Source organism: Trifolium pratense, linkage group LG6 (genome assembly GCF_020283565.1).
Source record: "Trifolium pratense cultivar HEN17-A07 linkage group LG6, ARS_RC_1.1, whole genome shotgun sequence".
In the NCBI taxonomy this organism is placed as follows: Eukaryota; Viridiplantae; Streptophyta; class Magnoliopsida; order Fabales; family Fabaceae; genus Trifolium; species Trifolium pratense.
The window spans coordinates 10,265,769-10,290,948 of record NC_060064.1 but is presented as its reverse complement, the minus strand read 5'-3'; the positions used below and the strand labels follow the sequence as shown (position 1 = coordinate 10,290,948).

General features: G+C 30.9%; 2 protein-coding genes across 6 annotated transcripts in view; one reads left to right on the top strand and one right to left on the bottom strand.

Moving 5' to 3' along the window:
* The window catches only part of LOC123891711 (ATP-dependent DNA helicase PIF1-like), a 50,248-nt gene extending 37,469 nt beyond the window's left edge, over window positions 1–12,779 (bottom strand). The window contains exon 1 of the mRNA XM_045941614.1: window positions 12,388–12,779. Coding sequence (XP_045797570.1) covers window positions 12,388–12,779 — 392 coding nt within the window. The remainder of the gene's footprint in view (window positions 1–12,387) is intronic.
* On the top strand, window positions 2,504–10,258 carry LOC123889233 (beta-amyrin synthase-like). Of its 5 annotated transcripts, XM_045938472.1 has the most exons (16): window positions 2,506–2,845; window positions 5,406–5,591; window positions 5,920–6,009; window positions 6,123–6,320; window positions 6,412–6,496; window positions 6,571–6,737; window positions 6,847–7,038; window positions 7,127–7,240; window positions 7,417–7,536; window positions 7,735–7,857; window positions 7,951–8,049; window positions 8,166–8,222; window positions 8,309–8,677; window positions 8,772–8,852; window positions 8,949–9,032; window positions 9,835–10,258. In XM_045938472.1, exons 1-16 carry the CDS (start codon window positions 2,645–2,647, stop codon window positions 9,958–9,960), a joined length of 2,292 nt encoding a protein of 763 aa, XP_045794428.1. In that variant the 5' UTR covers window positions 2,506–2,644; the 3' UTR covers window positions 9,961–10,258. The 5 variants fall into 5 exon arrangements, 4 of the variants coding, with proteins under 4 accessions (XP_045794428.1, XP_045794429.1, XP_045794431.1 ...); XR_006802436.1 differs by lacking the exon at window positions 9,835–10,258 and having other exon boundaries at window positions 2,504–2,845; window positions 8,309–8,676; window positions 8,770–8,852; XM_045938473.1 differs by lacking the exon at window positions 7,951–8,049.
* Window positions 12,780–25,180: the final 12,401 nt, after the last annotated feature.

Sequence of the window (25,180 nt, the reverse complement as noted above, 5' to 3'; positions counted from 1 at the left end):
GTTCAGAGTTTGTTCAGCGCACGTTCAAATCTTGATAATTGTATCTATATGTAGCTGAATCTTCTAGTATATATATACCACTAGAAAAGAGTCGTTGCAAAAAGAACCGTTGGAGTTGATAATCTTTTGTCTTCAAGCAGTCTGTCTTGATGCAGTTGGTTGTATCCAAAACTAAGAAAGAGTTTCAGGTACTTTGACTACTGCAGAGTGGACTTTCCTTATTCAGCTAACAAAACTGAAGACCCACGTTCTCAAGTTAGGACAGACAAAACAGAGGTAGCTGAACTGATCAGGCTTGAAAGGTCCTTTTCTTCATTGGTAGAAGAGTTGACTAACAAAGAGAATCTTCACAGCTTTCAAAGAGATCTTCAGAGGTTGATGAAGCTTGTAGACAGACAAGAAGTTCTGAAGTCTTCATCCTCTGAATGTTGTAACTTCTGAAGTCCAACATCTTCTGAGCGCTTGTGAACTTCTGAATTCACATCCTCTGAACTTCACTCAGAGCTTATATGATGCTTATATCTGCGCACTCAAAATAAATTTTTAGTCCTTCCAATTGTTAATTAATACTTTGTTATCATCAAAACCTTTATAGATTTAGGGGCAAACATTCTTAAATCAATTTTGTTCCAACAGTTATTGTTTCTGTCTTATTTAAAAAATCAAATGTTTTGCGTCTTTCTTTTTTTTTTTAAAAAAAAAAAAAAATACATAATGCATTCATAACCAAAAACATTGCAAAAATATTTTTGGCTACTAATAATCATACAAAACCTAACAGCCAAAATATTCCATAGCAAAGTATGCAAATACGCAATGAACACTTGAAATTAGCGAACAATTAGTGGAGAAAATAATGGATGACTCCTCAGTTACTTTTAAAAATAAAAATAAAAATCAACATTTACTATATATTAATATTAATAATAATAATAGTAATATATAGTGTATATATGGATGAATTCGGGGAATCTGCGGGGACGGATGCATCGTCTCCGATCCCCACCCCGAAGTGCCTGCGGGAAATTTTTTGCCTCCATCACCATCTCCACGGGGATAAAATATTTGTTTTCGGAGCTCCGAACGGGGCAATCCCCGCGGGGATCCGCTCCACCGGATGCAAATTGACAACCCTCGGATACTAGAGCATACTAGTGTGTTGTAGCATACTAGTGTGTATTTGAGAAAATAAATAAAATTAAGTCTCACATTTATTTATTTAATTGTGATTATTTTTCATCATTTTGTAACCGATAATTTAGGGAGAATAACTCTAATTGATGGCAACACTAAGAAAATATATGCATATATGCATATACATCGCAGCCCTTAAGATAGTGACGGCAAGCTTCTCAAAGAAAATGATGCATCATATTTCAATGTTAAAAGATTATGAAAGCCATTTATCATTAGTCGATTGTTGAACACAGGTTGGAGCAATTATAACTTGTGCAATCAAGTTGTAGATATATTGTCAAGTGACTACACGATTCTGTGATAAACATATCAATGTTTTGTTTAATTGGTTTTGGAGCCATGTTCATCCAAAGAGTTGAAGCCTAATTTTAGGGACCAAACTCAGATTATATGATCACTACTATTAGGGACCAAACTCTAGTATCATTGTTGAGTCTAATTTTTGAGAGTATTATACTATGAATTTACATTTTAGAACTTAATGCTGAATATGGACCTTTCTAATGTTGAATTTAATCTTGATGTGTTTGCATTGAGTTTGTTCTATTATTTTGCGAGACTTATGATTTTAACAAAGCTTCTATATCGTGATTTAGAAGTAAATATATAGTTCAAAGAGAAAGTATTCAAAGAGAAAGTAAGATAAATTTTTGTATATTTCATGAGTTGAAATTGTGAAGAAAAAAAAAAGAGAAACCTTATTATTATTCATTTTGTTAAGAGTGATTAAAGTATCACTGGTTCCTTCAAATTAAGAATGATCTTGGTATCATTATTCCTTTGATTTAAGAATGGTCTTAGTTACCACATGAGAATGGCCTAGTGCCATTATATTGATTGATATCGTATATTGTAGTACCACCGAATCACAGATTGATATCGTAGTACCGCTGACTCATATATTGATATTGTAGTATCAATATGGGTGGTATCGTAGTACCGCTGAGTCATAGATTGATATCGTAGTATTAATTCGAGTGGTGTCCTAGTACCATTCAAGAAAGTGTATTCTTTGACCGATTTCTACGGTGCAGTAGCAAATCAGTATACAGTTGTAACTGAGCTGTTTATCCTGGGGACTTCGTGATTGATAGTCTGCTTGCACAATTTTGACAGTGCCGCGAAATGTCTTAAAGAGAACGACCTAATCCGCGACTCAACTCAGTAATCTCTTCGGTTATTGAAAAACTCACTAAAGTTAATAACAATCACAATCATAAGGCACTACTCTCGTAACAGCCACACGTACATTATATGATTGCATTTTATGATTGTGATGTTATTGACTTTAGTGAGTTTTGGATACGAGTAGTGCCGACATAAGTATTCTAGATATTTTATTCTAATTTTAAAAATAGATCCATATATAATAAAAATTAAAGTAAAATGTTTAATTTGGTTAATCATCGGCAACCGTTTTAAAGTGTTATGATCCAGAAGATAGCAGATGTGGAAGCTGAAGATAGCAGATGGTGGGAATGATCCATATATTTTCAGCACAAACAACTTTGTAGGGAGACAAATATGGGAGTATGATCCAAAAGCAGGTACTTCGGAGGAGAGAGCTCATGTTGAAGAAGCTCGTCACAATTTCTATAACAATCGTTTCAAGGTCAAGACATGTCATGACCTTCTTTGGCGTTTTCAAGTACGTACTTTAATTTATCTCAAAAAAATAATTCTATTTGAGATATGTCGAGCACTAAGTATAAATATCATCACTCTTTTAGTCGAAATTTTAAATTTAATTTACTATATTAATTGTAGAGACTATATTGTTTATATACTTCTTTTCATTTCTTTTTCTCAGAAACATATGCTTCAAGAACTACTCATTTGAGAGGAGAGTTTTACTTTTTTCTTTTTTTATCTCTTTATCTCATTGTACCCAAAAAAAGGAAAAGAAACTATCATAATTATAATGTTTTCTATTTTTGATAAATTATAAAAAATTCAATATTTAAGCATCGTCCAAGGATTGCAAAAAGGAGAAAACTTAGTTCAGGTACATACACCCTTTTGGTTCTGTTCTCCACTTAAAATTTGACACATCAACATCTTATTTAAGTGGAGAACAAATTATCAAAAGCTGACATGAAAAAAATTGTTAATGTGTCAAATTTTAAGTAGAGAACATGACCAAAATGATGTATTATACTTGACCTAAATTTTCTCTTTAAAAAAAGAAACTAAAAGTTAGAAGTTTTTATAATATTTTAAAATTAACTAGTTTTTCATTACATGATTTTGTTTTAATACACACACGACCAACACCCGACCGCTCTACCACTGAGCTACTGAGGAACAACAACAAATTCTATCTTATAGAGTTCAATTCCTATGCTAAACGCATTAACAATAGGAGACTGAGGTTTCCTTTCATAATTCGTAGAACTTCTTCATAATGGCTACGTTTCACGCCCCATTTAATAGGTAACCTCAAAGTGGCTATATATATATATATATATATATATATATATATATATATATATATATTTGAAAAAGCTAAAGAAATATATTAATATAATGTTATCCAAGTCACAAGGAGTCACAAGATACGAGTGTGATGAGACAGGTAGCTCAACTGATTAAGCTAGTTGAGCTAAATGATTGAGTTGGAGGATAAAAAATAGGGATGGCAATTTGAACCATACCCAGTAGGTACCCGCAAAAATTACCCATAACGGGTAGGGTAAAAACCCGCATTTTGGGTACGGGCATGGGTATGGGTAATTACCCGCAAAAATGAACGGGTATGGGTGCGGGTACGGGTACCTTAGTACCCACCCCGCCCCATACCCACATAATGTATATATATTTATTTTATATATTTTTTTATATAATAATATGTATATCAATTTAAAAAAATACAACAACTATTAAACTATTACACATTTTTAATAAAAATGTTTATTTATAATATAATACAAACACAATGTGAATATGTTAACAAATAAATGAACTTTAACATGAGATTGGTAAAGTTTTTGTTTATAATTTTCATGAGTCGACATTAAAATATTTAAAAAAAAATTAATTATATTAAAACAATATGATATTTTATAATCGATCGATTTATTTTTAGCAAAAATGCGGGTAACGGGTACGGGTATGGGTACTTAGGTACCCATAGGGTATGGGGACGGGGACAAAGGTTGTTACCCACGCGGGTATGGGGATGGGTACGGGTATTTTTTCAAACTGCGGGTATGGGGATGAGTACTATAGTTAAGTAGACAAGATACGAGTGGGGTGGGACGAGTAACTAACTGGTTAAGCTATTTGAGCTAAATGGTTGAGTTGGAGGTCTAGGGTTTAAGTTTTGGCAAGAAAAAAACTAGCATAATATTGTAATATACTAACAACTAATAATTTGTCATTAAAAAAAAAAGCTTTAATGGAGTTTTGATCCCTTATTTTGAAAATCCTTGCCTATTTTAAAAGTCAACTTTTTGATCTTCCTAATTTAGTTTTTTATGAGCTTTAATGTATCATAAAAAAAAAAATATGAATGATGTTTTTTGTAGGCAGGCGGTTACAAAATGGTTGAGAATTTCTACGGCCTTTTCTATGGATGGTCGTTATCATACTTTACATTTTTGTAATACTTATTTGTTTAATAAAGAGATATTGCAGAAATGTTTTTTTACAATTTGGGTTGTTGACATATTTGGAAAGAATGGAACAACAAATTTTTTGAGCAAAAAAACTATCGATTGATTTGCTTCTTGATAAAGTAAAGACTCTTGTTTGGTTGTAGTTGAAGACTAAGAAAAAAAAAAATAGGCACGATTTGAATAAGCGGTTGTTTAACCCGCTACCTTGTTTAAGGATCGGAATCACTTGATTTGATTGTATTTTTTAGTTTGAAAATTTGTATGTAATTGTTTTCTATGTGGGGGCGTATTTTTTAGTCTCCATATGACTCTTATTTTTTCCTAATTAAGTACATCTTTATAAAAAAAATATGAATATGAACATTAATTTTAATTTTTTTTAACACGTTAAATATGACTTTCTTGTAAGGCTAACTGTGACATTTATATAAAATATATATCATATCGTTTATCAAACATACATAGTAAAATTTATTTACTCATTTGTTCTTAGGGAATGGACCTATTAATTGAAATTTCTTTTTTTTCCTCAACTTCAATAACTATTACTATTTACTATAGATTTCTCATTTTTGCTTCTTGACATTGTAGGTTCTTAGAGAAAATAACTTTAAACAAATAATAGCTGGTGTGAAGATAGAAGATGGAGAAGAGATAACTTATGAGAAAGCCACAACAACATTGAGAAGGGGCACACATCACTTAGTAGCATTGCAAACCAGTGATGGCCATTGGCCTGCTCAAATTGCTGGTCCTCTGTTTTACACTCCTCCTTTAGTGAGTAGTACTTAACTTTGTTGCTATTTAATATAAGCAAAAGTTAACTACAAACGTCTGACTCATATAATGTCTCTACCAACTGAGTACACGTTAACAAAAGTTAACTATTACTTTATAGTTATTATTGTCTAGGTACCCTTTATTTAATTTTAATTTTTCCAGAACCCTTTTATTCACATAGACCAAGTTCTCATGAGGAGTTACTTAGAAAATATAATTATTTACCAAAAATAAATTTGTTCAAGTGGTATAAAGAACATTAGGTTGGTTCTTTGATGAAAAACTGTCATCGTTAATAAAGTGGATGAAACACTAATTAATACAGGTTTTTTCTTTGTACATTACGGGACATCTTGATTCGGTATTCTCAAAAGAGCATTGCAAAGAGATTCTTCGTTACATATATTGTCATCAGGTACGATACATACACTTTCTTATCATTCAATTTCAACACACATTTGAGCATGGTGCACGGAACTAATTAACCATGAAAATTGAGATTCATTCATGTCGCGGTTTGATTTGAAGAATGAAGACGGAGGGTGGGGTCTACACATCGAAGGTCATAGCACAATGTTTTGTACTGCATTCAACTATATATGTATGCGAATTCTTGGAGAAGGGCCTGATGGAGGTCAAGACAATGCTTGTGCTAGAGCAAGAAGCTGGATTCGTGATCATGGCGGTGTAACACATATACCTTCATGGGGAAAAACTTGGCTTTCGGTACAGTTTCTTAATTAGGGTTTAAAAGTTGAGTTATATTTTATAAAAATTTTGAAACTGACAAACAAGTGTGTATCTTGTGCCTATATAGATACTTGGTGTATTTGATTGGAGTGGATGCAACCCAATGCCCCCGGAGTTTTGGATCCTTCCTTCATTTCTTCCTATGCATCCAGGTTCAGTAAATTGATTATGTTTTGTTATGCATGTTAAATGAATAAACATTAATTTTCACTTTAATTAATTGTAGCCAAAATGTGGTGTTATTGTCGATTGACATACATGCCGATGTCTTACTTGTATGGGAAGATGTTTGTGGCTCAAATCACACCACTCATCTTACAGTTGAGAGAAGAACTCTATACCGGACCTTATGAAAAAGTTAATTGGATGAAAGCACGTCACCTATGTGCGAAGGTGAGAGTTTTCATTGTTGTCTGTTTGTCTTTCATTCATATAATTAAAAGAGGGAATTGATAACATACATAGGAGGGATAAATGATCCGTTTTATGTCGTCACACGCAGGAAGATCTTTACTATCCTCATCCTTTGATACAAGATCTAATATGGGATAGCTTATACATATTCACTGAGCCACTTCTGACTCGTTGGCCTTTCAACAAGTTGGTTAGAGAAAAAGCCCTTCAGGTAACAATGAAGCATATTCACTACGAGGATGAGAATAGTCGATACATAACAATGGGGTCTGTCGAAAAGGTAAGTATCATAACAGTTAAGCATATTGATTATTTAGCATTTGAGTTTTCCATAGAATAAAATGGAATCAATTCAAATATTTTATTAGGCTTTATGTATGCTTGCTTGTTGGGTGGAAGATCCAAAAGGCGATGCTTTCAAGAAGCATCTTGCAAGGGTCCCAGATTACTTGTGGATTTCAGAAGATGGAATGACCATGCAGGTATGTGTGTGTGTATAAATTCGTTGTATTCCGTTAACATATTAGGATAGACAATTAAATATGATTTTGGTCCATGTCAATATGACTCATTTTGATTTTAGTCCCTATAATTTTTCTTTTATTTATCAATGGGTTAGGTCCATGAAGTAATTTTTCTGTCAATACAAACAATGTAGAGTTTTGGTAGCCAGGAATGGGATGCTGATTTTGCTGTTCAAGCTCTGCTTGCCACAAACCTAATTGAGGAAATTGGTCCTGCACTTGCGAAAGGACACGATTTCATCAAGAAATCTCAGGTATATATATGTTTAATATTTATGGCATAATCACAATTCTCCTTCCTTCAAATTATGAAAAGTACATTCCAAAATGAATCAAGTTTATCCAAATGAACTAAGTAAATGATTACTTCCTAGTTATTACTGAGCTAACAAATATTAATAATATGTCTGCTAGCTTTATCTTGCAATGAAATTGATACTCTTATTTCACAGGTTAGGGACAACCCTTCTGGTAATTTTAAGAGTATGCATCGTCATATTTCCAAAGGCTCGTGGACCTTCTCTGATCAAGACCATGGATGGGGAGTTTCCGATTGTACTGCAGATGGTTTGAAGGTAACTTAGAATATAAGCTAGCTATGAATAACTTAATTTGTCAACAAGCTTCTTCTCGATCACAAGAAATGTAAAAACTCTTTGGTGTTTCAGTGTTGTCTACTTTTATCAATGTTGCCTTCGGAGATTGTGGGGGAAAAGATGGAACCAGAAAGGTTATATGATTCAGTTAATTTCCTATTGTCTTTGCAGGAAAGTACTATTAATCAATCTTCTGTTAATTAACTAATTATTGACCTTGCAACATACTTGATCAACGGATGTGGGTTGTACATATTTGATCATTTACTTTTCTTTTATTATTGCAGAGTAAAAGTGGCGGCGTCACATCATGGGAGCCAGCAGGAGCTCAAAAATGGTTAGAAGTAAGGATTGTATTAATATGTTCAATTTCATTGATAAAAGTTATTCATTAGTTAATAAATTAACAAGTTTGGCTATTTATTTGTAGGTCCTGAATCCAACGGAATTTTTTGCGGACATTGTTGTTGAATATGAGTATTTAGAGTGCACTGGACCAGCAATTCAAGCTTTAGTTATGTTCAAGGAGCTATATCCAGAACATAGAAAGAAAGAGATAGAGAATTTCATTACCAATGCAGTTAGATTCATTGAAGAAACACAAAAAGATGATGGTTCATGGTATGGAAGCTGGGGAATTTGCTTCATTTATGGTTCTTTTTTCGCTCTTAACGGTTTAGCAGCTGCTGGCAAGACTTATACCAATTGCGCTGCTATTCGCAAGGCTGTTGAATTTCTTCTCAAAATACAAAGAGAGGATGGTGGATGGGGAGAGAGCTATCTGTCATGCCCAAAAAAGGTTCATAATTGAGTAATTATTACTAATCATTCCCCAACTTCAACAAGAATCGATAATTGTGATCATGTCTTATTAAATACTAACAATAATGCAGATATATGTACCTCTTGAAGGAAACCAATCAAATGTTGTACAGACTGCATGGGCTCTTATGGGTTTAATTCGCGCAGGCCAGGTTTCTTTTCATCGCGAATTAAAGGTCAAAATACTTATTGTTACGTAACGGTAAATGAATCTTTACTTTTCTCTTCTTTCTAATTCTCATGTATAGGGAGAGATAGACCCTACTCCTCTTCACCGTGCTGCAAAATTGCTCATCAATTCTCAGTTGGAAGATGGTGATTGGCCCCAACAGGTTCATATTAATTAATCCATTTTTATATTAAATAAGTAAGCTCTTATTTATGCTTTAGCTCACAATACCAAAATTGATTATAGTTATTTAGTAATGAATGAATTTGATCTTGAAGAACAAGTTATTAACATTATATAATCAAATACAAAACATGGTGGCCAGAAGATCTCTTCAAACACTTGCCATCTTAACTGTGTCAGGACACTGTTGGGAATGGGAACTATGAAAAATAAAATTAAGAGTAATAATATTTGAACAACTATTTTGTGTTAACTTTTAGACAAACCTTAGTTTTCTTTTTTTTTTTTTTTTGGTTTTCACCACCAGTTTAACCTGGTTCGGGGGTCAGTTCTGGCATCAAGTGGTTTCAGCCCCTCCCGGTCGCAATTGCGGGGGATTTATTTTTCTCTCTTTTTATTGAATGCATACTTGCACAACTAATAACTAACACTACTTGACAGTTGGCTTGTTGCACAAGCAACTCTCTTATTAGTTATTCCTTCAATTCTTCATTATCAACATGTTTTGAACCAAATTTGTTGCCTACATATTCGAAGAGCATAACAAAAGAAAATTATTGTGAAAACTTAATAACAATAAATTCAAACATCGTAATGATGCTACAAACCAAAGATTTAATTTCAAATATGTCAACAGGACACTCTGTTGGGAACCAAGAAAAATAAAATTAAATACATGACTACAAACTTTACACGAAGATTTCTTAAAATACATTATTTTTAGTTTATGAAAAACGACATAAAAACCTTATATTAATTATTTTTTGTATTATTTATTGCAGGAAATGACAGGAGTAATCTTCAAAAATTGTATGTTGCATTACCCAATGTATAGAAATATATTTCCATTGTGGGCTCTAGCTGAGTATCGAAGATGTGTTCAATTACCTTCCACTTATTTAACTTGAACAAAAGTTGTGAACACAAAACAGGACTAGCTTCCTAAGTTTAGATAGATGCGTTCTTCCACTTTTTGCTTTCAAAAATGATGTCTAGTGGGGTAGCACTAGCTTCCTAAATACTCACTCTGTATCAATATAAAGGTACTATATATATATATATAAGACACTAAATGTACTATTCATTTATCTTGACTCCCGCAACATTAGTCGGTATAACAATCTCTTTTGGGATTGATCTCTCAACTCTCATGATCCCACTTTTTGGATCAACTATAAAAATGTGTATGTTGCCTCCATTTTTTTATGTCATGGCTGTTCACCCCTTATATGTGTTCACTTTCAAGAATTAAAAATAAGTACAAATTGCCAATTGATGATGTTTGCACTGCGACAAGCCTTGCCAGTAAAAGTTGTTGGTTAATTGCAACATGTAGATGATGAAGTTGATGACCAATTTGAATGCATCAATTGGTATCTCTATTTGTCGCGGCTCTTTTTTTTTTTTTTTTTATAAGTAAAAAATGGTTTCGTGGTAAAAAATGGTTTCGCAGCTCATTTGATGTGCAACATAGAATAGTAACAGGATAAGATATAAAACATGATAATAATAAGATATGATACAAGCATGACAACAATTATCCTATCATGCTTTTGGTGCACACAGAATAACAAACATGATAAATATCATATCATTTTTTAAGGAAAATGTTAAATAGTGCACCCGGTACACTAGTTAAGCATACTAAAAAGGAAATTTTGTCTTGAAACTTGTGCATTCAATGCATTGAAAATGTAAAAAGTTATTTTTATCAACATTAACTTTATGTTTTATTTTTATTTTTGGTATGCTTAACAAGTACACTGGGTGCACTGTTTAACATGAACTTTTTTTAATACATGGATGATTTTATACCCTAACTTGTGATCATGGATCTGCCACATTTATGCATGTTCATTGCTGCTCATGGGTGGTAATTGCACCCTCATGCAAATCTCTTGCTCGCTTCCATTTTTTCTCGGCTGTATATAGAATCATCGAAGTCATCAACATCCATTTCACTACTTCCGAGTGTGTCTCAAGATGTGCCTAGTTTTGTAAACGGGGAATGCTGTATACATTGTTGACCATCACACATGCGCGCCGCCATCCGGTTCGGATTGAGTCGGACTTGGAGTATTTTCTAGTGATAGAAATTAATTATTTTTTAATGGAGAATGTTAACATGTGCCTTAAAGAAACAAAAATAAAAATTATTAAATGTTAATTTGTGCATTTTAACTTTTTAAACATTAAATTTTTTGTATCATTAAATGTTGGGTTTCTATATTGGAATATCTTAACATGCCCTTAGACCATCTCCAATGGTGTAGTACCCTATTATGTACTTATGGTACTTATTAGGTACTACCATTGGAGTACCACCCATTTGAGTACCTATTAGGTACTACTTCTAAAATAAGAACCCTCTCTCTCCTCTTGGACCCACCTTATTTTTCATTAAAATATTATTTTCATGAGCCCACTTTATTTTCTATAATTAATTTGAATTAATGGTACAAAAACACAATTTTATTTTTGTACATCACAAAAGCATAATTTTTGAATTGGCATGCCTCTAAAAAAATTTAATGCCAACCATATAGACATTGGTGCAATATTCGGTAAATAGAACCTAATATAATATGGGGTATTATTTAGCCGATGGTATTTATCCATAATGGGCTACCCTTGTCAAGAGCACAAATTCAAGATAGGCGAACTCATCTTCAACTTCAACATGATCTTGTCGAACATATTTGGCAACGTTTTGGGCATGATGATCAACAAAATTAATTGTTTTTAAAATTATGTAATGTTATTTTAAATTATTTTTTAATTATCTAATTCTTAAAATTTGACAATATTATTTTAAATTAAATTTTGAATTTTAATTATTTTTTGAATTATAAAAAAAATAGTACATACTAATTTTGTAATTTTATCATTCAATCAATTTATATTATAAAATATATAATTAAATAATAAGTTATTGTAATGATGTGAAATTATTGATGGGACCCATTTTAGAACTTTTTAAGAGGTGTTCCATTGGAGGGGTTGAGTACCTATTAGGTACTATTATTAAAAAATAATAAATTAGTGATGTGTCAATGTGGGACTCATTTAAGTACTGAAAGTTGGAGTGCTCCATTGTGGATGGTTTTAGAGAACATGTTAACAAGACCCTTTTTTAATTAATTAATACATTTGTTGAGTCATTAAATACTTGCTTATCCGTTTTCCATTAATTACACATGTTTTTCAAGTGTGCAAGATCAAGTTTGTATCGGATTTGCTTTGCTCAATCAAAAGCTTATCCAAGTTACTCTCTTCGTACCACAATATATGTCACTTTGAAGAAAAAATTTGTACCACACAACATAAGTGGTGCACCTTTTTTTAATTTTAAAATATGCGGAGGTAAACCATCCTGGTTAATGGAGTTTAAGAATTCCTGCTGATATAAGTTGTGGGTGTCCCCTTCAACCTCGTCGAATGACAACGAATTATGTTCTTCTCCTGGAAACTGGTTGATAAGTATATCATTCAACTTTTGGACGTCATCATTTTTAGGTGTAAGTATGGCTCTTTGTGTCATATACGATGCATCCCAACCATACAATTCTAATTGGGGGAAGATATGGTCGATAAGAATTTGTATAGAATGTTCTCCTTCCCATGATATTGCAATTTGGGGTGATATCTTCACCATATCATCAGGTTTGGTAGGTTCAACTTCATCACCAATACGCATAAGAAATGTTGCAAACTCATGATCATGCATCGATCGCATATTCTGACACAAACGTAGGACCTTGGTATGAGCCCATAATTGAGACTTGATGATACATGCAGATATCGTTTGTGCCTTAATTTTGTTAAAATGTTTTTGGTGTTCATAATTTCTTTTTTTTTTTTTTAATTTAAATATTTAATATTTCATTATTAATAATAAATACTTAAATGAATTGTAATATATCAAAATTGTTATGAACTATTCCTAGAGAATAACAAGAATAAAGAAGAAGAGATGAAGGAGAGAAAGAGAAGAGAGAATAGACTATTGTATTGTTCTATTCAAGGTGTGTCTTTTACATTGTGAGATAGTCATATATATAGGAGATTACATGGGCTAATAATATGGGCCTAGACTAATGGACATCCACATCTATATTATTCATAATACTCCCCCTTGGATGTTCATCGATGATATGCCTCATTAAAACCTTACTATTAAAAACCCAGTGGGAAAAATCATAGTGAAGGAAAAAGAGTACAACATCCTTTGTGTGTGAACTGCCTCATTAAAAACCTTACCAGGAAAACCCAGTGGGACAAAACCACGGTGAAGGGAAAAAGAGTGCAGAACATATTTATATCTCCCCCTCATAAAGACAATTATTATACATGAGATGAAAAATCAAATAATCTTCTATACTAGCTGCTCCAAAGTTTTACTAAAAGTTGACTCTGTAGAAAAATCTGTCATATCTTCTTTATTATACTCTTCTCTAAATTAGCATTGTGTCTGATATTATCTTCATGTTGAGTTGTTGCAGGAACCATCATTTTGTAATAAAACAACGAATTTCTTGTATGTGTTGAATTACAATCCTCAACAAAAACATCTTCTCAACTTGCTTGATGTAGTGCTAAAATCTTCACATGATTGGATGATATTGTTTTTATTTAAAGTATAAATAATTGTATGTTTTGCTTTACTTCAATATTTGGGTTGGATGAATAGGCAAAAATAAAATACTACGAAATTATAGCAAATATATTAGTGAGCTTAATTGAATTAAGTTATGGTACTTCAGGACCAATTCAAATTGTTCATCATTTTCTTGAGGCATGACACATCAAATGACATTGCAACCATTTTTAGTATACAACAAATTAGATTTGTCAATGTCAAACTGTTTTAATACTTTTGCTATATAATCTTATTTAAATTATAAATTTAAATGAGAATATCTCATAAGCTCTTCGGGAGTCTAGATGATATTTTATCATTAATATAAGCCTCAGATATAAATAATTCATTGTCAAATATAACTAAATCCTTCAGGGATCATCATTATCAAGTGAGCCAGTCAAATACGTTAAAACACATATTTCACATGAATTGAGTATTTCAGATGCTACTCAACTTAATTAATTTTTTGAATTCACTTCAGGTGAATATGCTTCTTGAAAATCAATGATTGACATTTATCAATATACTTGAATAACAATTCAAACTCTAAACATTTTGTTTTTATTATTTTTCTCTTGAAAACTTATTCATATCGATTTATCTTCATCTGCAGATGAAATGGACTACTGGTCCAAAAACATTTCGCTTTGCAAAGCTAGTTTAATTTTGTATCAATTGCGTCTATCTATTTAGTCAATCATTTCATTGTCTATAATCCTTAATAGACTTTGATTTATGATCCTCATTGTCATTTATCACATATATAGCGCTTTATTATGTGCAAAAATATTGTCAACGTTGACTTCATCTCGGTTTCATCGTATTCGATTCATGACATAATTTATTGAGATCTCTTTATTTTCATAAATTTTTGGTACCTAATAAGTTCTTCTGGAACTGAAAAATCAATTATGTCAAATGCTCTTTTGAGATTTTCATATCCTCACTTGGGTCATCTTTCTTTTTTTAGCTCCTTATCTTATTTGAGGAATTTATCCTTGAAACCGATTTGCTTACCATGCTTCAAGCGTGGTTAAGAATCATTTGTAATATTAGATTGTCCGACAGGGACATTCATTTTTATCGGAGCATTAGCAGCTATTGATTGATTTCATAAACTTTGCAAATGAGTTATCTTTTGAACATTTGGTTCAAGCTATTTTATATGAGGATCAAGATGAGATAATAATAATAATAATTTATTTCAAGTGATTCATTTGAACTTCTGGTTCATATTTTTAGCTGCTTATTCCCTCCCCCTAATATTGGGAAAATTAATTCATCACTTGAAAATTAGTCTTCTGGGCTATAAACAAGTCCCTAATTATTGGCTCAATATAATTTATAAGGGATGAAGAGTTATATCAAATATATTTTCCCAATATTCTTTTACGACCCATTTAAATGCATTATATTGGAGCAATTGAAACGTACCCAACACATCCAAAAATATTCATATATGGGAAATTAGGTTTATAAACCAAAATTCAAATAAATTTAGGGAGAACTTATGTATATAATAATTTGTTGGCATGATGCTATTCAATATCTCAACATACATGTTTGAGTGTTCCCAACTATAACTTAAAATGGATCTTCAGGTCCATTATTATTTTTTTTTGTTTGTACGAACATATTTCACAAGATGTTCGATATAAATTTCAATTAACATGTGATATTTATCAAATACTTTCTAGATTAATATATATAAAAAGATCTCTTAAAAATAATCTCACAAACTTCTGGTTGTGAGTTTATAACAAACATACATGTGACCATTTGGTTGATGCATCAATTCAAATTTTAGAAATCTAATCGGTCCACATGATCGGTGTATTGATTTACAAATATCACCTTATATATATTCTAAAAAATAAAAGATGCTCATTTACTTAATTTATCAACTTCCTTCGGGAACTAATAACACATAAAAATTATTAGATTGAAGAAACTTCAGGCCCTTCAATTCATATAAAATTATTTTATATTTCACATCATAATAGATTCAGGATGACCCATCCGATCTTGCCAATTACAAACTTAATATGATTTAAATTGTAAACTTCTGGTTTACTTAAACATGTGCTTTAAGTTGCACTAATATCATAAGTACACCACAAACTAGAGACAAAAGTTGATAATATGTCTCGTAATATAGAGATAAAATATCTCCGTCGTTTCTTGTTTCAATATGATATTCATTTATGTGAATATCCTTTGGTAACAAATTTCTTTAAGACTTAAAATATAAAATACATTAGCAAATTGCAACTTTGTTTCTCGATATAACAATGCATTGACTCTTCTGGAGCCTTCAATAATTTTCGTACTACCAAATATAAAAATTTAATTTTTCATGAATAGTATAGTATTTATGAATATTTTCAAGCTAAACAAATATATTTCTAAAAAAAATCTTTTCGGTGGAACACAATAAAAAAATAGTAATAATTTATTTGTATGAGAATTAAAAGAGTAAAAATAAAGTATAACAAAAAAAAATTATGTGGATTTCAGTAGAATTAGAAATTAAAATATAGTAACAATTAAAAGATTTTAAAATTAAAATCAATCAATTGATTTAAATATGTAACCGGAATAATTAAAATCAGTTTATATTTACAAACTGTAACCGAATTATAATTATAAGTAATTAAGAAAATAATTGTATTCAAAGCTTAAGAAAACATAATCACCATAAAATAAATTCAAAGTTTAATGTATAAAAAGCTAAATGTAACTTTTTTCTTAGGCATATATTTCATAGGGAATAATAATCGTCTACCTCATAGTAAAATATAAAATAGATAGATAGAGATCTTACTAAGTTGTACATCGAGAAATAAAGTCGAATTATCATGTCAAAACTTTCACATTTCAATTGATAATTATTGAAATTGTACCAATCTAAAATATGATTAATCAAATATTTTTGAAATTATTTTCATAAGTTTGCTACTTCAGGAGCATATTCAAGAGACATACATAATTGTTCTTTTAATTTTGGTCCAATTTATACTAAGATCAAATAGATCATATGGACTTTAATCATGTAAAAAAAAATTAGTTCTTCAGGAACTCAACAACAAATCTCTATTCAGAATGGCTAGAGAAAAACACAATTTTACAATCTTTCATAATATTGGTTAAGAAAATCCATATTCTTTGAGCAATCCATCAAAGATGCGCTAATATTAAAGCTTTAGCTTTTCAAGAACTATATCACAAGTGATCTTCATATGATGATCATAATAATCTTCGTAATTTCTTCAAGAAAATTTTATTCTTTGCAATCATTCAAAGATGCTTCAATATTAAGGTTTTCCCTTTTTCTTCTTTAATTAGTTCTTCGGGAACTAGCTAATATCACATATATTTTCATTAGTTTTGCTAATTTGTCTACTTTTCTTTTTTTTTCTCTTTCAATTCTAGCGAGAAGCCGAGCTTTTAAAATTAACACGGCCATGACTATTACCTCAACGATGGCCACAATTTTGTCCATGGTAATCGTGTGTTGCTACATTCACTTCCGGGAATGGAGTAACATCAATGGGTTGGACTTCATTCACTTCTAGGAATGATTTTTCATTCATTTATCATTGATATATACTATCATCAAATAATAAAATTAAGCAAATACTTAGATAAACATAATAAACATAGTCAAATAAAAAAATTAATTTCAATTATTTTTTATTAATACTAATGTAATGTAACGTACTGAAAATTTATAATGCAAATTAAATAGTAACTTAATAATAATTATAATGTAACCTAAGTTATGAATAAGATTAATTAGTAACTTATTGAAAAAATAAAAATAAATTGGCATATAACGTATTGATAACAAAATTGGCATATGATATACATTTTTTATGTTTTGTACAATATAGAAATAAATAAATAAATCCATTGAAAATTGTAAATTGCCAAAATTTTATAAAAACTGGTAAAACTATCCTTTAGGGATGCATATGTATATTGAATTCTTCTGGAATTCTTAAGAAATAATTTGATTTTTCTTTTAAGTTCTTCAGGAACTATATAATATCGTTATAATGTAAGAATAATCCTTTATGCAATCCTCATAAGAATAATCCATATTCTTCGTTATATTATAATATATCTAATTGTACAATCCTTCATAGATGTATCCATAATGAATTCTTCAAGAATTCGTGGAGTATAATTGGTTTTTAAATTGTTCAAGAACTATATAATAGATCAAATCAGTTATTTATCCAATCCTTCAGGGATTGATGTTCATTTTACTTATATCTATGAATCTTCAGGATTCATATTTTAAAAGATATTTTACGGTACTTTTAGAAGCGTATGCTTATGAATCTTCAGGATTCATATTTTAAAAGATATTTTACGGTATTTTTAGAAGCGTATGCTTATGAATCTTCAGGATTCATATTTTAAAATTTCATCATACTATGAATCTTCAGGATTCATAATTAATTCAAAAATTTCACTACGATACTTCTGGATCGAGGAATTCATATTTTAAAATTTTGTCAAACTATGAATCTTCAGGATTCATATTTAAAAAATTTTACCACGATACTTCTGGATCGTAGGCTGTGAATCAATATAAAAAAAACGAGAAGGAGTAAAATGATCCGATAAAAAATAGAATAAAAAATCATACAGAAAATAAAATTATCACTTCCCATGGTTGTTATACCTTTCTTGAAAGAGGAGAGACTATCGTGCTGATAACGTGTTATGAACTATTCCTAGAGAATAACAAGAATAAAGAAGAAGAGATGAAGGAGAGAAAGAGAAGAGAGAATAGACTATTGTATTGTTCTATTCAAGGTGTGTCTTTTACATTGTGAGATAGTCATATATATAGGAGATTACATGGGCTAATAATATGGACCTAGACTAATGGACATCCACATCTATATTATTCATAATAAAAATATAATTTTTTAAAAATGAGTTGGACTGGTTCCAATGAGCGGGAGATCTATAATATAGATACATGAAATAAGTAATATATAGTTAAGTTTAAAAAATAAAAATAGGAAAAAGATGCTAAATAAAATTCAATGAAATTAGATAAATATGTAAGAGAATAGAGGTAAAGAAAAACTACAGGTTTGAGAAAAAGAATAGGCTTTTAAAAATTAACACTAAAAAAATAATAAATCAAATGAAAAAAAAAAATAGTGTCAAAATTTATAATGTGGATTGCTAAATTTTATTAGATTATTATGAAAACTAAATATTTGTTGGAATGTGATTTTGTGTGTCTTGGTCGGTCCTCATTTACATGACCTTAGGATTTGTTGGAATGTGATGGTTTTGTTCGTAACATTACCTATTGAAAAAAATGAATACTTGAAAAAAAGGGAATATAAGCAAAAAATTTATGTTCCTTGTCAAATGAGATTTTATTAATTATGGTGTTTTAAAATTTGAGTCTTTTAAATAATGAGGGACCAAACTACATATAAGTTTTAACATCTAAAGAGTTTCAAATAGATGATTGAACTTTATAAGAGTAAGATTAAAAGTTACTAATTGTAAGTATAAACTGTAAATAAATGTTGGAAATAGAGAATATTTGAGTATTTTTGGACAAATTTTGAAGTACTGAATAATGTACCTTGACGACGACGGCGTGACGATGTAACATTAGCGGCGCCTTCTAAAGCCATTTCAAGTATTTGAGCTTCGTCAAAATTTTCATCAAATTCCATACTATCTGCTACAATAGTTATAATTAAATAAATAATTAATTAAGTATCTCTAATCAAAATTTAAATATATTATATGTAGCTAGATTATAGATTGGGGTAAAAGAATTGGAGTTACCATGTATAATGTCATTAATATCTATTCCGCTTGATGCTGCTTCATTGTCATGAGTTCCTTGTAAATTTGACGCAACACTACGACCTGCAACTTGTAATTCATATTATATTTTTATAACATATATAGTTTAATATTTTCATTTTGAATATGATAAAAATAAATAAATGTTTACATCACTAACCAAGTGTAGCATCATTTATACGTGTAACGTTACTTGGTCCAGCTTCGTGGTCATGGGTTCCCTGAAAGTGAGATCTTGGAAAGTTCATATTTGTAAAATGTTGAGAAGGCTCTCTAGGCTGAACATTATTTGATATATTGACATTTGTTCGTCTTTCTTTTTGTTTCTTATAATTTTTCCGCCTTCTGAACAACCGTTCTTGTGTTTGCTCATTGGTCATTCTTTCCTTTCTTTTCCTTTCATTTGCTGCACGTATTTACCGTTGTTGTTCCTTTGAAAGTCGATTTCCGTTATTCTCCATTAGGTTACAACAACTGGCAATAATATATGAGATTATTAATAATGTATAATTAAATGACCTGAAAATCTATATTAAAAAAATACATGATGCATTGACAAAAAAGTTTTGCATTCTCGCGGTGATGAATAAGAGATGAAATATTATATATATATATATATATATATATATATGATCTAACCTGATGATCAGAAAGGTTGAGGCCGGTCCGTTGAGCAAGCTTTCACACCGAAGGGGGGGTTTGTACCTGCAGGTGCTCCGATGCCTAAGTCAGCAAGAGAACAAGAGATACAAAAGAAGAGAGAGAGAGAGTAGAGTGAATAATGATTCAGAATACCTGGCTCTCCTGTCTAGGAGAGCTTATATAGTGCCCCCAGCGCTGGGCCAAAGGTTGGTCTATTGGGCCGGGATAACCGGCCCAATAGACTCAACTGCCAAGATAGTCCCTATATCGTAGGGGAGACCATTATTTTGCCTCTATCTTGGTTAGAGTCGTTCCGCTATTCGCGGGTAAGGGATAGGCTCAATGACAGATGTGGTTGGATAAAGGAGCACGTGCTAAACGTGCTGCTTAGCTGTTAAGCTACGGTGGAATGGATCAACATGCATGGATAGATGAGCACGTGTTTAACGTGCTGCTTACCCATTATGTCGAGCAGGGCACGTCATATTGGCTGACGTGTCGGGGAAGTATCCCCTTATTGGGCTGTGCCCCAAATGTCGGGCAGAAGTGATTGGGCCAGCTCTTGGCCTAGTCCAGAACAATATATATATATATATATATATATATATATATATATATATATATATATATATATATATATATATATATATATATATATATATATATATTTTGATAAATTAAGAGTGTCTAGATATCAAGTTATAAGTGGACATCCCAACTATATTGGCACTCCCACCTAACCCCTTCCTCTATCTATTAGCTCATATGTATTAATAGAAATAGAAAAAAAGATATATACATGGGAGGACTAGGCCTTATCCCAAAGAAAAAAGAAAATGATACTAAATAGTACGATACTGAGGGATTCCAAACATATCCCGCAAGAAGTCATCACGTAGCAAAGATGGTAATGACTCCCACCATTCCAAGTTGTTATAAGCATCACCGCAAGAAATATATATATATATATATATATATATATATATATATATATATACACACATGTGCCAATAGGTTTTAATGTCTATCCTTGCGGTGCCCTCCTGGCTATCATAATGATTGATATATATATATATATATATATAGGGGGCTGCTAATTTAGATTCAGTTGGGTCTAAATTAGCAAAGTGCACCTTTTCAGTTGGACCAAAATACCCATTCTTTTTAATTAATTAACCAAATTACCATCAATGGACGCGGATCCAGTGTCGCGCGCGTACCGCAGGACCATGGTTACAGGCCGTTGATTTCCATCAGACAGCCAAGATCTGATCTCATCAAGACTGTCTGATCAATCAGACAGCCCAGATCATCCGAATCCATCAGATTCCAGCGCGTGCACCACACTGGATTACACCCTGGAGAGAGAAGAATCTACTTTTTAAAAGCAGGACACGTGTCGCTGTCTGATTGGCTGGGCGTGATTTTTTTTCCATTTAATACTTTGAACTCAATTATTTCGTTGTAAATTAATTTTTTATTTTTTTTTTATACCAAAATTCATAATTTTTTTTTCTCTACAAATAGAGACTTGGTTCGTTTGATTTGGACACAGAAAAAAAAACCCAATTTTTCACTACCTTAATCTCATTTTTCACTACCTTACATCAACTCACTGAAACCATTATATCAGGAAAATGGTTTCAGAGTACAAATCTCTGAAACCATTCTACCAGCTAAATGGTTTCAGAAGCAAACACAATTAATAAATTACTCACTGAAACCATTCTACCAGTAAAATAGTTTCAGAGTACAACTATGTGCAACCATTCTACAAGCTAAATGGTTTCAGAAGCAAATAACTAATAATCAACTTACTGAAACCATTCTACCAGCAAAATGGTTTCAGATTACAACTCTCTGAAACCATTGTACCAGATAAATGGTTTCAGAAGCAAACACAATTAATAAATTACTCATTGAAACCATTCTACCAGTAAAATGGTTTCAGAATACAACTATGTGCAATCATTCTACCAGTAAAATGGTTTCAGAAGCAAACATTAGTTTTTAATTACCGTTTTATCTCATTTAATTAACTAAAAATAGTTTCAGGTCTCCAAAAATTTCATAAAATATACCAAAAGTTCCAGAATATTATCTACTATTTTCCTGGTATAATGGTTTCAGTGAGTTGGTTGAGTGGTACGTGTTAAATTACAACACACAAGTAATGTATTTAGTAGACAAAAAATGAGATTAAGGTAGTGAAAAATTGCATTTTTTTTCGGTGTCCAAATCAAACGAACCAAGTCTCTATTTGTAGAAAAAAAAATTATGAATTTTGGTATAAAAAAAAAAATTAATTTACAACGAAATAATTGAGTTCAAAGTATTAAATGAACAAAAATCACGTCCAGCCAACCATTGTGTGACACGTGTCCTACTTTTAAAAAGCAAATTTTTCTCTCTCCAGGGTGTAATCCAGTGTGGCGCACGCGCTGGAATCTGATGGATCAGGATGATCTGGGCTGTCGGATTGATCAGACAGTCTTGATGAGATCAGATCTTGGCTGTCTGATGGAAATCAACGGTCTGTAACCATGGTCCTTTATTACGCGCGCGACACTGGATCCGCGTCTATTAATGAGTATTTTGGTTAATTAATTAAAAAGAATGGGTATTTTGGTCCAATTGAAAAGGTGCACCTTGCTAACTTAGACCTAACTAGGGTCTAAGTTAGAAAACTCCATATATATATATATATATATATATATATATTGAAATTTCATAAAATTTCATAAAATTAGAGACATAAACTGTACATATAACGTTCATAAAAATAAATTGAAATTTAAAAAAAAAATTCAAAAATCCTTCTCATAAGTATGTTTAAGTATTGCTTAAGCTGAACTATATTAGTGTATACAAATCATAGTTTAGTTGAGGGAAAAATAGTAACTGAAAGGATAAGTAATTGATCGATCACTTGGGAAGTCAGTGCACCAGATTTTTAGTATATTAAAAGAAAGGGTTATGTTAACATGTGCCCTAAGGGCACATGATAAGGTATCCTAATATAGAAATACTGCATTTAATAATGTAAGAAATTTAATTCATAAAAGTAAAAATGCACAAGTTCCCAGAAATAATTTCTATATTTGCTTCCTTAACATGTGCCCTTAAGGGCACAGGTTAACATTCTCCTAAAAGAAATAGTATAATAGAGAGGGAGTAGTGTAGGTGTGCTTTCGATTAATATGTAAAGTCAATCAGTAGTGAATTCAATCAGTAGTGTAGTTGTGCTATCAATGATGTGAACAAATTATTGAAGTTAATACATTATAGTTAATGGATTATAAGGCTAAACTGAACATAAGGCCAAATTGGATATATTCTTAATTTAATTTGTCAATTTAATTAGTGCCAACAGCTGTACACAATACATACATGTTATAAGGAGAGATGAAAGAATTTTGAGATAAACAATTAAAAATTGTATTAGAAAAAATGTAAATGCGTTGTCCCAAAAAAATAATAAAAAAAATAAGGGTAAATGATCATTTACCCCCCGCAAAATAAACAAATTTTCGTTTACCCCCTATGTCGATTTTTTTTCTATTTACCCCCCTGCAAAAAATAGATTCACTTATTTTACCCCCTGTGTGTATAGCAGGACATGTGATTGTGCTAATTTGCTGACGTGGCTTGTACATGTGGAAAAAAACATTTATATTTATTTTTAAATTCTACGTCAGATAATATTTTTTTCAAAAAAAAACTTTTCCTACAAAATTAATAAAACGATTTTTTTTTTCAAAATTAAAAGAAAATCCTACAAATAAATTTTTTTTCCCTACAAAATTTTAAAAAATTCCTACAAATAGTTTTTTTTCGTACAAAATTATTATTTTTTTCCTAAAATAAAAAAACGAATTTTCATATTTTTCTCCCAAATAAAGTTTATTTTCAAAATAAAGATTTTAAAAATTTATTTTCAAATCTTTTTGGTTTAAAAAAAACAGAATCTTCGCCGGTTTGCTTCCACCGTCGTGATCATATTCGTCGTCGTCATCTTCAATCACCGGAATCGTCTTCTACTTCGTTATTGTCTTATGCTTCTTCTATTTTTCTAGTTCTAGGGGCAAATAATTTTGGTATAAGAGGAAAACACGAATAAAACTTATTTTTCTATTTTTTTTAATCAAAGAGATTAACAAAAAAAATAATGTTTTGTTTTTAAAAAATAAAGATCATGTTTTTTTTAATTCAAAAAAATTTGAAAATAAACTTTATTTTGGGAGCAAAATAAGAAAGTTCATTTTTTTTTGTTGGAAATTTTTTTAAATTCTTTGTAGGAAAAAAAAATTATTTTTTTTGCAGGAAATTTTTTAAAAAATTTTGTAGGAAAAAAATTTATTTGTAGGATTTTTTTGGGAAAAAAAAAGAAAATCCATTTTTTTATTTTGTAGGAATTTTTTTTAAAAAAAATATATTATCTGATGTGGAATTTTAAAAATAAATATTAATTATTTTTTCCACGTGTACAAGCCATGTCAGCAGATTTGCACATTCACATTTCCTGCTGTACACACGGGGGGCAAAATGAGTGAATCTATTTTTTGCAGGGGGTAAACAGGAAAAATCTGCATAGGTGATAAACGAAAATTTGCTTATTTTGCAGATGGTAAATGATCATTTACCCAAAAAATAATGTGCACAATGCGTCGACAAATGAAAATATCTATATGTTTCAAGATCATCAATTTAGTTTATTTTGTCGAACATGCGTCAGTGCCGGACACCGACACGACACCAATACTTATTTTTTCACGACACTTATAATTACATTGAATTGTGTCATTTTATTAAATTATTATCGGTATCGCGTGTCCGGTGTCCAACTATGTGCCCGTGCTTATAAGTATTCAGTAAGTTCAACTATAATAGTTTGCCCAAATCATAGTTGAAGAAAAAAATAAAACAGCATGGATATTACTAATTTGGTGATTTCACACATATTACTAAGGTATGGATATTACTATGATCAT